Source organism: Petromyzon marinus, chromosome 66, assembly GCF_048934315.1.
Source record: "Petromyzon marinus isolate PM22_M1 ecotype Great Lakes invasive population chromosome 66, UKy_Petmar_22M1.pri1.0, whole genome shotgun sequence".
Taxonomy (NCBI): Eukaryota; Metazoa; Chordata; class Hyperoartia; order Petromyzontiformes; family Petromyzontidae; genus Petromyzon; species Petromyzon marinus.
The window spans coordinates 2,458,611-2,473,613 of NC_133732.1; the positions used below are offsets into that span (position 1 = coordinate 2,458,611).

A 15,003-nucleotide genomic window follows, 5' to 3' on the forward strand; every position below is an offset into this window, starting at 1 on the left:
TCTCGTTGTCTCGGGCTATGTATCAACAATCGTGATAATATCAATGATTCTCGCTTCAACATGTACGATTCTCGCTTTAACGTTAATGGTTCTCGCTTTAACAATTACCTGTGCAATTGTGTCAGGTCTCGGGATTCAGATCTCACCACAGGATACAGTTCGTTATTAGGACAATGATGCACGATTTTAGGAAAGAAGCACACAGAAACCTGTTTTTAATCTAAGCAACTTTAATCTCAACTTCCCCTAACACAATATCATCAAAACACCAACAACATTGCCCATGCAAATGTAGTGTATCAGAGCCGACTGGCGACTAGAAGTAGCAATTGCGGGTGTTCCCACCCAAGGGGAAGAACTGGGTCAAGGGTCATGGAAGCGATCTATGTTTGAGCTCTCAGAACCAGCTAGAAGGTTCGAGAAGGGGCGCGTGGCCAGGGCGTGGCCAGATCCCGCTGGAAGTATAAAAGTGTGCGAGACAGGGAGCTCAGTGGCTGTCTGTGGGAATCAGGGTCGTCTAGCCGTGGAAGTCGTCCTCGTCGTCGCCATCGCTGCTGTCATCTTTGTCATCGCCCGACGCCGCCACTGCTGGATAGTCAGCCAGCTATGCAGTCAGTTAGCGTCGTCGAGCTGGGTGGTCAGGTTAAATTTCCCACACTAACATAGCCACCTCGCACGCCGAGCTCGGCATTGCTGCTCTGCGATCTGCCATTAACATTCTAATATATCACATTAACAGGCCACTGTCCGGTCACATTAACATAACTAGCCCTGCCCACTTCGTTTATGACCCTTGGGCTACACCCATTTCAAACCTTTTAAAACAATCTGCCTCAGCAGCTTTCCACCTCTTTCCTCCACCTGATGACGATTGCTTGTGTTGTGATCGAAAAATAATATTTTTTTCAACCGATCTTCATGACTTTACCGAAAGACCCAATAATATTTATTCCTGCAGTCACGAAAGCTTTAAGTCAAGATGTATGCCAAATAGTCACTATGAAAACCTTTTTGCTCCTGGGCTGCACCGCCATATAACAGCACATTCTATCATCAAGCTAACGTTTAATACCATAATGTTGGAAAATATTCCTACGCGGTGGTGGTCAATCCAAACATTACAACTTTTCAAGCAAAGGCTTGTGAGTAAGTAACCTCTACGATGCCTGTCTCCTTTGTGTTCGGGACGCTGCTAAAGCAGCAGGGGGTGCTCCTTTTGCCTTTGTTGTTTCAATGGAGGAGTTCACAGGCCTCAGTTACTGGGTGTTTTTTTAAGAACGCGCTAAATCCATATGTGTAAAAAGATAACTATTACATAAAATATAGGCGATATCACTCTTCATATAATTTTTTGAAATTGGCATACATACAACACCCCTAATGATGGTGATAGGTGTGGCACTAGAAGTTACGTTTTGATGGAGTTAAACTGTGATTTGTGATCAGGTATTACTGAGGCAGACTCCATCTCCTCAGCAACCCATGACCAACACCCATCTTTGCAGCGCCGTATGGCTCTCCAAATCTCTGAGAGAAGGCTGTGGTAAGCCTCCTCATTCTCTTACATGGGTTGCTGCAGACTGTGACAGTCGACTTCGTTTTTTCTCAGCCAGCCTGAACACCTCCTCTGTCTGCCAGGGTCTCTGGGGAAATTTGGACAGTGCACCCAAAGCAGCCATTGCAGCTGCATGAGCCACAGTCCAATAACTCGCCCTTTTCCCCTCGGCATCAGGAATGGTGGAAGATGCAAACCCCAGCTGCAAGTGATCATGAAATTCTCACTTGCAACTTTCATTAGATAGCTGAGACCAGGCCGCTATTTGTTCGAATACGTTCCTGGATGTACACCCACTACCGGAGTGGAAGAATGGCATGCACATCTTAGAAATGATAAGCCGATGGTCAGTGGGCAGATCAGCCTCACGGTATGGCCTGGTGTCAAGGAAATGGGCGCAAATCCACTTTTCCAGAAGATGTTCTTGCTTGGACCCGGCATGCATCCACATTGTTGTGTGGATGCACCGATGCTGGAACAGCGTGTTGGTAATTACAAGCCCATGGGCCACACAAAAATATAGCAGCCTCCAACCGTTGTTTTTGATCTGATCCGATACCTTCCAATCACTCCAGACCAGGTGCCAGCATCATGCCCCACTCGAGACTCAAAGCCACCCAACAAGAAGACTATATCTCGAGGGGTCACTTTAGCTAGCACCTGTAACAGGAGGTCATTAAAGGCATCTGATTCATCGGCCGTGCCGAATCTTGTTAAGATTCTCAGAATTCCAGATTGAGTTATTGTCCTTCTTTCTGTTGCCGTGCAATAAAAAAAATGAGGGAATTGCACGGGAGAGAAAATGGATCCGAACTCCTCTCTCCCATGTTAGAAATGAGCAACCCTCACAGCTATCAGCTCGAATTGAAATATTTCCCCCTTCACTGCCGATGCCGGATGGGAAAATTGTTGAGGTTTCAAGACTTATTCAGTTGGTGCAAGCTGCTATGTCTCTCTGCGTTGTCTAATCGATTCATATTCGCCCAGACACCCTGGCTGACATGGAGAGAGGTGGCTGAGGAAAAGTGCTGGGCCTATTTTTCCTCTGGTGTGAAAATGTCACATCCGAAAATTAGCAGTCATTACCACAGCTTTGGGCTACCCAAGTAAATTTGCACATTTTTGCTGGATATTTTTCTGAGATGTTGCCCAAAAGCTTTTTTAACACGGGGGGGGAGGGGGTGCATGCGCGTGCGTGTGAGTGAATGTGTTCCGTTGGAAACAAAAAATATTCACTCGGGGTACAGGATATAGCCGCTGAACACGGCGTCTCTGTGCGCGTTGACAAAAAAATTAATGTACGGAGACTCCAACTCCAGCCACACCTCGTCCCCGGCTTTGAGACTCAACACGACGCTGCCGCTTATTGCGTTGTAGTTTATACCACACATCTTAGAAATGACCTCCCCGTTTTTCATGATCATAACCACGAGGTGCTGTTCACTGGGATGCGCGTACAGCGTGAAATAGTAGACGCCTGGGTGGGCGCAGGTGAACTTCCCCGTACCAGGGTTGTAGTGGCCCTGTGGGTTGGTGATGATGACGTTGAACGTCACAGGGGAGCCGGCCGCCGGCTTGTAAGCATCCACCTTCGCGGAGAAGGCCGACCTGGGCCCCACGCCGCTCTCTCCCCGCTCGCCTTTCTCGCCTCTTTCGCCCTGCTCACCTGGGACTCCCGGAGATCCCGTGAGCCCCGGTTGGCCAAGAGGGCCCAGCTTTCCCGGCAGACCTAGGCAGACAACACGGTCCAAATGCAAGGCGTGTGCATGTGTATGTGTCACCCCACGGTAGTGTAGCGGTTAGCACTATGAACTCGGCAGAGACCCGAGTTCGATTCCCACTCATGGTCAACACGAGTGATGATTATCTGAACCGGTACTGGGCCTCCTACCCTACGTCGACTCAGTCTCAACTGATTACCTGGTGCGATGTTTTAACAATGCCACTTGGGAGACAAAGGCGTGCCGGTTTTCATAGGTGCTCACCAACAGCACTTGCCACAACAGTATGTTAAGGCTATACGGGGATTTTTGTTTTTTGTGTGTTCATCCCAACTCTCAAACGGAGAGATGGGGCAATTCTGCATCTATGTTGATGACGGTGAGCCAAACCTGCACAATTGTGTGGTGTCCTGTGACAAACGTCCTTGTTTTGTAACAGGAAAACCTTGCCCGACGTGTCTGTATAAAATGCATATTTCAGCTCTACATGGTGTATTGAATGGGTTCTGTTTTTCCAGAACATGGGGTGATGTGTGGTGCCACGACCACGGAGCAACTCCGCAAACGCCGCACTCCCCTCCCGGCCCCCACACTAAACAGACACCCACACACAGTGCACCCACGTAGTAGTGTCCTGACGGGGGGTTGCCTGGCACATAGGGTTTTAATTCGAAGGGCCCCTAGAGGGGGAGTCCCATGGTTTCCCGGTGCCGGGAGATTGGCTGACCCTCATCATCAAGCTACATTGCGGTGCCTCTAAATTGGCTTAGATTTGTTTTGGCCCAGAACTAAAAGTTTCATTGGGCCAACCATAATGAGTTACTCACGACACTGGGAGAGGCGCAGGGTGGAATATTAGGCCAGAAGGGCAGATCAGTGGGTTAGAATTAATGAGCACGGGAGGACAATGGGTGAGGGGCCGCAGCAGCAGCAGAAGCAGCAGACCCCGTGGCCCTCCATGTAGACGGCGCAGATGAGCACGCAATTGGCTGTGCAGTGCAATGCCTCCCTGGGCCTTTGAAGTGAGCGGATTAGGCCACGGTAGAGTCGGTGGAGAGGGACGATGACGGGAAGAATGGGTAAGCGAACGATTGGCTGCGCGGTATGATGTCACCCTGAGCCTTTGAAGTTTAGAGAATGAAGATAGGTGCCCCGGGATGGTGATTTCAAATGCAGCTATCTTGCTGTGACTGTTCCACCTGAAGACGGAAGCTTGTGTTGCCTCCGAAACGTCGCGATTTAAGTTAGTTCTTTTCTTTTATTTTACATTTTATTTTACCTACGTGACTTTACCAAAAAAACCAAAGAGTATGAATCCTTGCAGTCACGAAAGCTTCAAATCTAGAATTAGAGTTCAGTTGTCTTCAACCTCCGGGCGATCCAGACCCCTCCCTGCCGTCCTGCCTCCTTGAGCCACTCGCAGCACCGGTGTGATGCCAGCGAGTGCCGCTACGAGGCAGCGATAAGCGAGGGTGTCGCTCGTCCTTCTCCCTCCGACTCTCACAGCGTCCGTGCGACTCCGTGAGTACAGCTGCGAGGTACGTGGCAGGACGTTTGGGTAACTGGGTTCATAGGCAGAGTTTACGCTAGGCTCTCATCGCGAAATGTTCCTCCTCCAGGTAAAGCATATTGGCGTCATTAATAAACTTTAGCACAGAGGATCCGTGTGGTGTGATTTCTGTGTGGGTGGGGAGAGCGTAGGTGTGGTGCGGGTACGTGCGGGCGTGTGAAGCGCTCGTACATCATCATCAACCCGGCCGTAGTTTTGCCCGCGTGCCCGTGCCCACGTGCGTGTTTGCACAGCGGATTAAAGCCGACGCACAGGAGGGGGGGGGAGAGGGGCGCGTGCATATTCATACGGCTATTTTTAGCCCGAGCCGTTGCAAGCGGAGATGCGGCTCCTCGGGCACGCGCGTGCACGCAGCCACCTCCGCATTAGTGGTGGTGTACGTGGGGAATGTCTGGGATAACTCCAGGCGGTGGGGAGCCAGCCACTAGCCATATCCCACAGAGAGGACGCTGGTGCGGGGAGGCCGATCACTCGATTGGCGGCAGCCCGGCGAGAAGGGGCGGAGAAGGAGGTGGGAGAAGAGGAGGGGGGCGTCAGCCCCCACAGATGTTACAGCCATACACGGTATATCTCGTGAGCTCTGTTTTTCAAAACATGGAGATATATAGAGACCCATAGACCAAACTAGGAACTAAACTATTTGCTAAATTCCCAGGTGCAAGGTCCACTGAGCAGCTGTGTTGCCGAATATACATCAGGCATCGTCAGGGTTGGGATCTAATCGACGACCTCCTGTGGACCAGATGAGGGAGTTAACATCTCCTAGCAACCGCAGTGAAATAAATAGAGCAGTGAGCTCGGTTATTTCCTACCTCGATTATATTGAGTTGCTTGGCACCTTCTGGTGTCTTTTAACTTCACGTTAAAAAAAATAAGAAAAGTGATGAATCGCTCCGTGGCACATGCAGCCTGTCGGTGGTTAGACGTTACCTACCTCGCCTGGTTTACAGGAGGTCGTGTGCTCGATCGCAATCCTGACACCTGCTGTGTATTTGCAGTTTGCATGCGTCTCTCCCCGTGGTTGCGTGGACTTTTCACCGGGTCCTACGTTTTTTTCCCTTCCACATTTAGAAATTTATTTGGCTGAATAAATGTCCACGTGATGATGAGACCACTTCGTCGAGCAATCATTACCAGGTCGCTTCTGAATAAGATTCACATAGCTCAGTCAGCTTTACTTGGTTACAAAATAAATATATAGAATCAGTTTCTAGGAGCACACGAATCAGTGTCACGGTCCCACCTGGGTCCCCAGTCAAGCCTCGAGCCCCGACGTCTCCCTTGGCTCCGGGTGCTCCGGTAGTGCCTGCGAGAAGAACAAAGCATGGCTCGTCCACTCCTCAAGCCACTCTCAATTCACACCACTCGCCTCCACGCACTCTCCTGTCTCTCCCCTCTCATCTCACTATACTCCACACGAGACACTCTCCTACGAGAATGAGCGAGTGAACGATGGAGTGCATGACATGGCGAGTTAACTTTTGAGTGAGTGAACGAGTGAGCGATTTGAGTGAGTAAGTGAACGATTGAGTAAGTGAATGAGTGAGTGAATGAGTGATCGCGTCGCACCACGAGCGCACCGTGGGGGGTCTCTGGGACCCGACCCCTCACCGTCTCTGCCGTCCCTCCCAGGGGCCCCAGGGGTCCCGTGCTGCCCCGGGGCTCCGGGCTGCCCGGGGATCCCGTTGATGCCCGCACAGATGGTCCTCTCCTGCTGGGCTCCCACCACCACCACCACCTCCAGCAGCAGCAGCAGCAACAGCGGCAGGGCCGAGATGGACATCTGGGGACAGCAGTGGCGAGATGTTAACTAGCTCGCATGGTATACAGGATGGAGTTAAACTACGAACTATTATTTTATTCTACAAATTAGGGTACAAATGAGCTGCTATATAGTCGCTCTTTTTTCACAAGCGCCCTGCCCATCACAAATGAAAGTTCAATGATGTAGGCCTATCATCATCATTTGGAAATTTATAGCATAACTCTAAACACGTGGTGATGTTGATTCTAATTGTGAATGAGAAAAACCGGAGGACCCGGAGAAAAATCCACGCGACCACAGAAAGACACGAAATATACAGCAGACATCAGGGTCGGGATCGAACCCACGACCTAATTTATACAATGGCAGCTAATTAACATCTTCACGGAGAGAGAGAGAAACACACATTCCAAATATACTGTATAGTAACAGGAATTGTCAGGGTCTGGTCCAACCCACGACCTACTATACACCAGGCGAGGTAATTAACATCTCCACAGGGAGGGACAGAGAGAGAAGCAAACTCCAAATACACAGCATCAGGCATCATCAGGGTCTCGATCGAACCCACGATTTCCTGTATACCAGGCGAGGTCGTTAACATCTCCACGGGGAGAGACAGAGATAGATTGACGCAAATTCAAATAAGGAGCAGCAGGCATCGTCAGGGGTCCGGGGATGGAACCTGACGAGGAAGAATCAGAGACAAGCGAGGAGACAGCAGCCAGAATCAGAATGTATTGCCACTGCAGGATAAATCTGATGAGCTATGAAGCTCTTTGCTCGTCACAGATGCTCCGGTAAGGAGGCCACGAGGTCAGAACGTTTCAACAACAAACCACACGATGCACAAACAGGATAGGAGGGCAAAGTGTAGGCAAGGTAAACAAATAACGTAAAACAATATAAACAAAAACATCTAAATTATTTTTTATCGTCTCAAGTTATACCCCAACTGAGCTATTAACTTATTTTCAGAAGAGACCTCTCCATCACAAATCATGGCAGCTCGACAAAGTGGCCTATCATCGTTGTCGTGGACATCACGTGGACATTTATAGCAGCAGCCAAACATAGAGACAAGTAGAGATGGAAAGAGACTCTTGGAGACTCATAGTGATACATGTGTGGGTCTATGGGTTTCTGAGTGTGTTTATGAGTCTGCGTGAGTCTATGGTTTTCTGTGGGATCTATGGGTCTCTGTGTGAGTCTATGGGTCTCTGTGCATCTGTGGGTCTCTTTGTGTGTCTAAATGTCTCTGTGTGAATCTATGCGACTCCGTGTGAGTCCATGGATTTCTGTGTGTGTCTATGGGTCTCTTGTGATGAATCTATTGGTCTCTGTGTGATGAGTCGATGGGTCTCCATATGAGTTTATGGGTCTCTGTGTGAGGCTATGGATCTATGTGTGTCTACGGATCCCAGTGTGAGGTTTTGGGTCTATGTGTGAGTCTGTGGGTCTCTGTGTGAGTATGTGGGTCTACGTGTGAGTCTATGGGTCCCTGTGTGAGTTTACGGGTCTCTTTATGAGTCTTTGGGTCTCTTTGTGAGTCTTTGGGTCTCTGTGTGAGGCTATGGATCGTTGTGTGTCTACGAGTGCCTGTGTGATTTTGTGGGTCTATGTGTGAGTGTACTCGTCTCTATGTAAGTCTATGGGTCTTTTTGTGAGTCTATGCGTCTCTGTGTGAGAAGTCTATGGCCTCTGAGTGAGTCTATGGGTCTCTGTGAGTAATATATGGGTCTATGTGTGAGGAACCTATGGGTTTCTGTATGAGGCTATAGGTCTCTGTGTGAGTCTATGGGTCTGGTGTGATTAATCTATGGATCTCTGTGTGAGTCTTTGTACGTACGGTACGTTGAATGTTCTTACTCACCACCGTACGTAGCAGCTGAGCGTCCTGCTAATCGGAGGTTGCGGGACTGTTGCGTGTTGGTGCTCAGCGTTGGTCACCGAGTCACTGGAATCCTCTCCCCCGTCTCCCCTTTAAACATTACTCAGGTCACGTGCTCCTCCATTTCCCACTTGGTCGACCGTGACCTGCCCGTGACCTCTCTTGCCGCCAGCAGGAAAAAACAAGTGGAAAAAAACTGAAAAATCCGACCGCTACCGCCAGAGACCAATGCGCGATATTGACAAAGGTGGGTGGGCAGGTACGCAAAAGCAGCGAGGAGACGGCTTCTCGATCTCCAGGAAGGGGGCCTCGACAGGGCCCTGTTATTCAATACGCCACAGTAGTGGGCACGTTGACCTAGGTGCCGACTCACTCACTCATTCACCTACAGTGAAGGAAAAAAGTATTTGATCCCCTGCTGATTTTGTACGTTAACCCACTGACGAAGAAATGATCAGTCTATTATTTTAATGGTAGGTTTATTTGAACAGTGAGAGACAGAATAACAATAAAAAAAATCCAGAAAAACGCATATCAAAAATGTTATAAATTGATTTGCATTTTAGTGAGGGAAATAAGTATTTGACCCCCTCTCAATCAGAAAGATTTCTGGCTCCCAGGTGTCTTTTATATAGGTAACGAGCTGAGATTAAGAGCACACTCTTAAAGGGAGTGCTCCTAATCTCAGCTTGTTACCTGTATAAAAGACACCTGTTCACAGAAGCAATCAATCAATTAGATTCCATACTCTCCACCATGGCCAAGACCAAAGAGCTCTCCAAGGATGTCAGGGACAAGATTGTAGACCTACACAAGGTTGGAATGGGCTTCAAGACCATTGCCAAGCAGCTTGGTGAGAAGGTGACCACAGTTGGTGCGATTATTCGCAAATGAAAGAAACACAAAAGAACTGTCAATCTCCATCGGCCTGGGGCTCCATGCAAGATCTCACCTCGTGGAGTTTCAATGATCATGAGACGGTGAGAAATCAGCCCAGAACTACACGGGAGGATCTTGTCAATGATCTCAAGGCAGCTGGGACCATAGTCAACAAGAAAACAATTGGTAGCACACTACGCCGTGAAGGACTGAAATCCTGCAGCACCCGCAAGGTCCCCCTGCTCAAGAAAGCACATATACATGCCCGTCTGAAGTTTGCCAATGAACATCTCAATGATTCAGAGGACAACTGGGTGAAAGTGTTGTGGTCAGATGAGACCAAAATGGAGCTCTTTGGCATCAACTCAACTCGCCGTGTTTGGAGGAGGAGGAATGCTGCCTATGACCCCAAGAACACCATCCCCACCGTCAAACATGGAGGTGGAAACATTATGCTTGGGGGTGTTTTTTATGCTAAGGGGACAGGACAACTTCACCGCATCAAAGAGACGATGGACGGGGCCATGTATCGTCAAATCTTGGGTGAGAACCTCCTTCCCTCAGCCAGGGCATTGAAAATGGGTCGTGGATGGGTATTCCAGCATGAAAATGACCAAAAACACACGGCCAAGGCAACAAAGGAGTGGCTCAAAAAGAAGCACATGAAGGTCCTGGAGTGGCCTAGCCAGTCTCCAGACCTTAATCCCATAGAAAATCTGTGGAGGGAGCTGAAGGTTCGAGTTGCCAAACGTCAGCCTCGAAACCTGAATGACTTGGAGAAGATCTGCAAAGAGGAGAGGGACAAAATCCCTCCTGAGATGTGTGCAAACCTGGTGGCCAACTACAAGAAACGTCTGACCTCTATGATTGCCAACAAGGGTTTTGCCACCAAGTACTAAGTCATGTTTTGCAGAAGGGTCAAATACTTATTTCCCTCGTTAAAATGCAAATCAATTTATAACATTTTTGAAATGCGTTTTTCTGGATTTTTTTGTTGGTATTCTGTCTCTCACTGTTCAAATAAACCTACCATTACAATTATAGACTGATCATTTCTTTGTACAAAATCAGCAGGTGATCAAATACTTTTTTCCCTCACTGTACTCACCCACTCACTCATTCACCCACCCACTCAGCCACCCACTCACTCACCCACTCACCTAGCAACGCACTCACTCATTCACTCACTCACGCAACAACCCACTCACTCATTCTCCCACCCACTTACTCAGCCATCACCCATTCAACCACCCACTCACTCAGCCACTCATTCACTCATTCACCCATTCACTCACTCTCTCATTCTCCCAATCACCCACCCACCCACTCACCCACTCAACGACCAACTCACCCATTCACCCAGCAATCCACTCACTCATTTACTCACTCACGCATCAACCCACTCACTCATTCATTCACCCACTCACTCACTCACCCACTCACCCACCGAGCAGCGCCGTATTATCCAGTAGGCACAGTAGTAGGCACTGTCTCTAGGGCCTACTCATTCAACAACAACAACAACCGCCATTCGCCAGTAAGTGGCGTTGACGTAACCACGACGCTTGTGCCAGGCCATGTGCACCTTGAGGTCACATGAAGGGTCGAACGCCCGCGGGCAGGAGGTCACGGGGCAGACCCAAGTGCCACGGGTCGACTGACTAACATGACTGAGATGACTGGCTGATGCACCACCTGTGCCCCCTACTGTGCCAACCTGCTGTGCTTTAGCCACCCAGCGCTCCGCTCGTTGTTGTGAGCGTCGCACCTCTGCCCTCCGTTGTTGTTTGAGGGCGACTACCTCCAACTGCCCAGTAGCGTCCTTCACGAGCCTCCTCCACAGAGGCCGATCGTGACACCGCTGGTACCAGCCATCGGCAAGTCCACTCAGCTCCACGTCCTCCTGCACCACATCACTCCATCTCTTCTCGAGCCCGTGCCGCGCCCATTTAGCCCCCTCAATCCGGCCGAACAAAATCTGCTTGGGCATCCGGTGGCTGGGCATGCAGGCTATTTGACCCAGCCATCGCAGCCTTGCCTGCCGGAGGAGCTCACCGATGGGACCTTGCACAGATCTTTCAAGGATTTGTGAGCTCCTCACACAATCTAGTCTGTTTAAACCCAGGATGGATCGTAGGCAGGCCAGCCTAAATGTTTCTAACCGGCGAATATGTTCCATTAGGGGGGTTCACGTTTCGCAAGAGTAGAGAAGAGAGGGAATGACCGTGGCTGAGAAGACCTGAAGTTTAGTGCGGAGCAACAGACCAGGTAGCTTCCACACAGCGTTACGAAACCGATGAAAATATATTGCCACTGGAATGATTCGGAGTGAGACCTCTACTGTTAAACTGGAGCCGGTCATAAGCACACTGCCCAGATATGGGAAACTCTCCACTCGCTCCACAACTGCCCCATCACCGATTGGGAGTTGTGGGGGTGGAGTGTCCGATGGTACAAAATAGCCAGGCAGGTGCTTAGTTTTGGTGGGGCTGATGGTAAGGCCCCACCTCTTAGTGGCACGCTCCAGTCTCAGCAGCAGCGTCTCCAACTCCTCCTCTGAATGAGCAGCTATTTCCAAATCATCAGCATACATAACGTGGTTGAGCAATAGGAAGCCATCCCTTGACCGCACCCGGGCATCGATCAACCTCCCATTATATCTGTACCATATGGAGAATCTCCCGGTACAGCTATTGAAGGCTTCACGAACTACGTGGTCAAAATAGATGTTAAATAATGTGGGAGCCAGAGGACATCCCTGTCGCACCCCAAGGTGTACAGGGAATGGCTCTGACTCCCGGCCACGTAGTTTTACCCGTGCCCGCTCACCATCATGAAGGTCCTTAATGATCGTGAGCAGACGGTTAGGTACTCCAAAAGCACGAAGAACAACCCAGAGCCCACGCCTACTGATGGCATCATAGGCCTTGACCAGGTCAATGAAGCAGAGATGTAGGTCTTGTTGGAATTCCCTACACCTCTGCTGTAGCAGACGGACAGAAAATATGGCATCTGTGCAGGACCGCCCTTTCCTGAAACCGCATTGGGGCTCCGCAAGCCTCTCCTCAGCGTGCCTGGCAAGGCGATATTGAATAATCTTTGAGAGGACCTTTCCTGGCACACTGAGGAGTGAGATGCCCCTGTAGTTATTACAGTCTGTGCGGTCCCCCTTCTTAAAAAGGGGGACCACCAGGGTATCCCTCCAATCCTGCGGAACCCGTCCAGTGGTCCAGACTGTTGTTATGATGTCATATAGGGCAGTCAGTGCACAAACGCCACCCTCCCTCAGCATTTCGCTTGGGAGATCATCTCTGCCCGCTGCCTTTCCTGGTCTCAGACTCCGGATCGCCTTCAGTACTTCCTAAACAGATGGCACCTCAGCCAGCCACTCACAGGGGGTGACTTCTTCCAATATTTGAGGCACCGCAGCATCAGCAGGGTCATCCTCACTTTGTGCCACGATGTTTTCCTGGCTGAGGGATTTTCCCTCCCCCAGGACTTCACAGAAATGCTCAGCAAATCTGCAAACCTGTTCCTGTAGGTCGGAGATTGGATCACCGTTTTTTTCCCCTCATGATGGTAATAGGTGTGGCGCTGCAGGTTACTTTTTGATGGAGTTAAATTGAGATTTGTGATCACGGGCCACTGAGGCAGACTCCATCTCCCCAGCAACCCGGGACCACCACCCATCCTTGCAGCGCCTCACGGCTCTCCGAACCTCCGAGCGAAGGCTGTGGTAAGCCTCCTCATTCTCTGACGTGGAATTCTGTAGCCGATGTCGCTTTTTCTCAACCATCCTGAATACCTCCTCTGTCAGCCAGGCTCTCTGGGAAGGTCTGGACCGCTTTCCCAAAACAACCATTGCAGCTGCATGAGTCACAGTTCTAAACCTCGCCCATTTACCCTCGACATCAGGAGGAGTCGGGGACGATGCCAATCCCAGCCGCAAGCGATGATGAAATTCTCGCTTGCAACTTTCATCAGATAACTGAGAACAGGCCACTTTAGGTTGGAATGGGGTCCTGGGTGTACACCCACCGCCGGAGTGAAAGAATGGCAGGCGCATTCTACAGATGACTAGTCGATGGTCAGAGGGCAGATCACCTCCACGGTAGGTCCTGGTGTCAAGGACATGGGCTCGCATCCGCTGGTCCGTCACTATCTAGTCCAGCAGATGTTCTTGCTTGGACCCGGCATGCATCCATGATGTTGTGTGGATTCGCCGATGTCAGAACAGCGTGTTGGTAATTACAAGCCCATGGGCTGCACAAAAAATCTAGCAGCCTCCTACCATGCCCTCCAATCACTCCAGACCAGGTGCCAGCATCATGACCAACTTGGGCATTGAAGTCACCCAATATGATGGCTCTATCCCGAGGGGCAACTTTAGCCAGCACCTGTGACAGGAAGTCATAGAATGCATCTGACTCATCGGCTTTGCCTGCATCCCTCCACGGATGTTCATCTTTGGTGGGGGCATAAGTAACCACGACCACCATTCCTCACCTCCGGTTGATGGGAAGGTGATCCCAAAGTAGCCTGTGGCTTACACCTTCCCACACCTCACCGCCACGCTCCCACGCCCCCTTCATTCTTTTGTTAAAAAGAAGAGCCACACCCTGTTGTTTGGCAGTCTGTTGCCCCGAGTAGAGGACTGTCCACCCCTCAGGGTGGCAGGAGCCACAACCGGTCCACCGGACCTCCTGAATGCCGCATAGATCCAGGCGGAACCGGTCCAGCTCCCGACAGAGGAGTGGCAGCCTCTCCTCCGCAGTGAGCATTCGAACATTCCACGTGGCCACCCGTAGTGGTTTTTCGTTGTTTCTGGAGGAGCCCCGAGGGTAGATATTCAATCTCCTGGCTCCGCCAATTGGGGTTTGGCCAGGAGACGTCATAGACGCCTGCCCCCCCGGGGCCTCCGGCACAAGCTTATTAGTTATATACTTAATTCGCGGTTTAGTGGTAATTAATTGAAGTTGGAGGGGTTACCAGCCCCTCACACCCGTCCAGAGCCCCCGTTTAGCCCCTGTGGTGGACACAGATGCCATGAGGGGAGGAGGCAATCGAAATTGGACCTCCCCCCAAAGCACTGTCCACGACAGAGTTGCCCGTCCGGCATCGCGAGGAGGTAGGGGGTTGTTTTGCCGATACACACACATGAACAAGCATACACACACAGATCGACACCTATGAAGGCTGCAAAGGTACACGAGGGGGTGGGTGGCCAGCACCACGCCCGGCCGCCTTTGTCTCCCCATTGGCGATGTTTACACATCGCACCAGGTACTCATTTGAGGCTGAGTCGACCTAGAGGAGGCCCAGGACCGGTTCAGATAATAGTCACCGGTGTTTGCTGTGAGCAGGAATCGAACCCGGTTCGCCAGGTTCGTAGCGCAGCGCGCTAACCACTACACTACCGCTCCCCATTATGCACCCACACATACAGAGACACACATGAACACTCACACACACAGATACAAAGACAAAGATCCCCGTATAGTCTTAGCAGACTGTAGGGGCAAGTGCTGTTAGCGAGCACCTATGAAGGCCGGAACGGTACACGAGGGGGTGGGTGGCCAGCACCACGCCCGACCGCCTTTGTCTCCCTAGTGGCAATGTTTA

At 50.6% G+C, this 15,003-nt stretch overlaps 1 protein-coding gene across 3 annotated transcripts in view; it reads right to left on the minus strand.

Moving 5' to 3' along the window:
* LOC116956608 (complement C1q tumor necrosis factor-related protein 5-like) overlaps positions 1–15,003 on the minus strand; it is a 137,335-nt gene that overhangs the window by 12,868 nt on the left and 109,464 nt on the right. The window contains exons 1-4 of one of the 3 annotated variants that reach the window (XM_032978415.2): positions 8,485–8,617; positions 6,458–6,629; positions 6,090–6,152; positions 213–3,284 (exon numbers count right to left, since the gene is read on the minus strand). In XM_032978415.2, the coding sequence (XP_032834306.1) occupies positions 2,788–3,284; positions 6,090–6,152; positions 6,458–6,629 (732 nt within the window). In that variant the 5' untranslated portion in view covers positions 8,485–8,617 and the 3' untranslated portion in view covers positions 213–2,787. Of the gene's footprint in view, positions 1–212; positions 3,285–6,089; positions 6,153–6,457; positions 6,630–8,484; positions 8,618–15,003 lie in introns of those variants that run through there. The other 2 variants (XM_076054397.1, XM_076054398.1) reach the window with 2 other exon arrangements.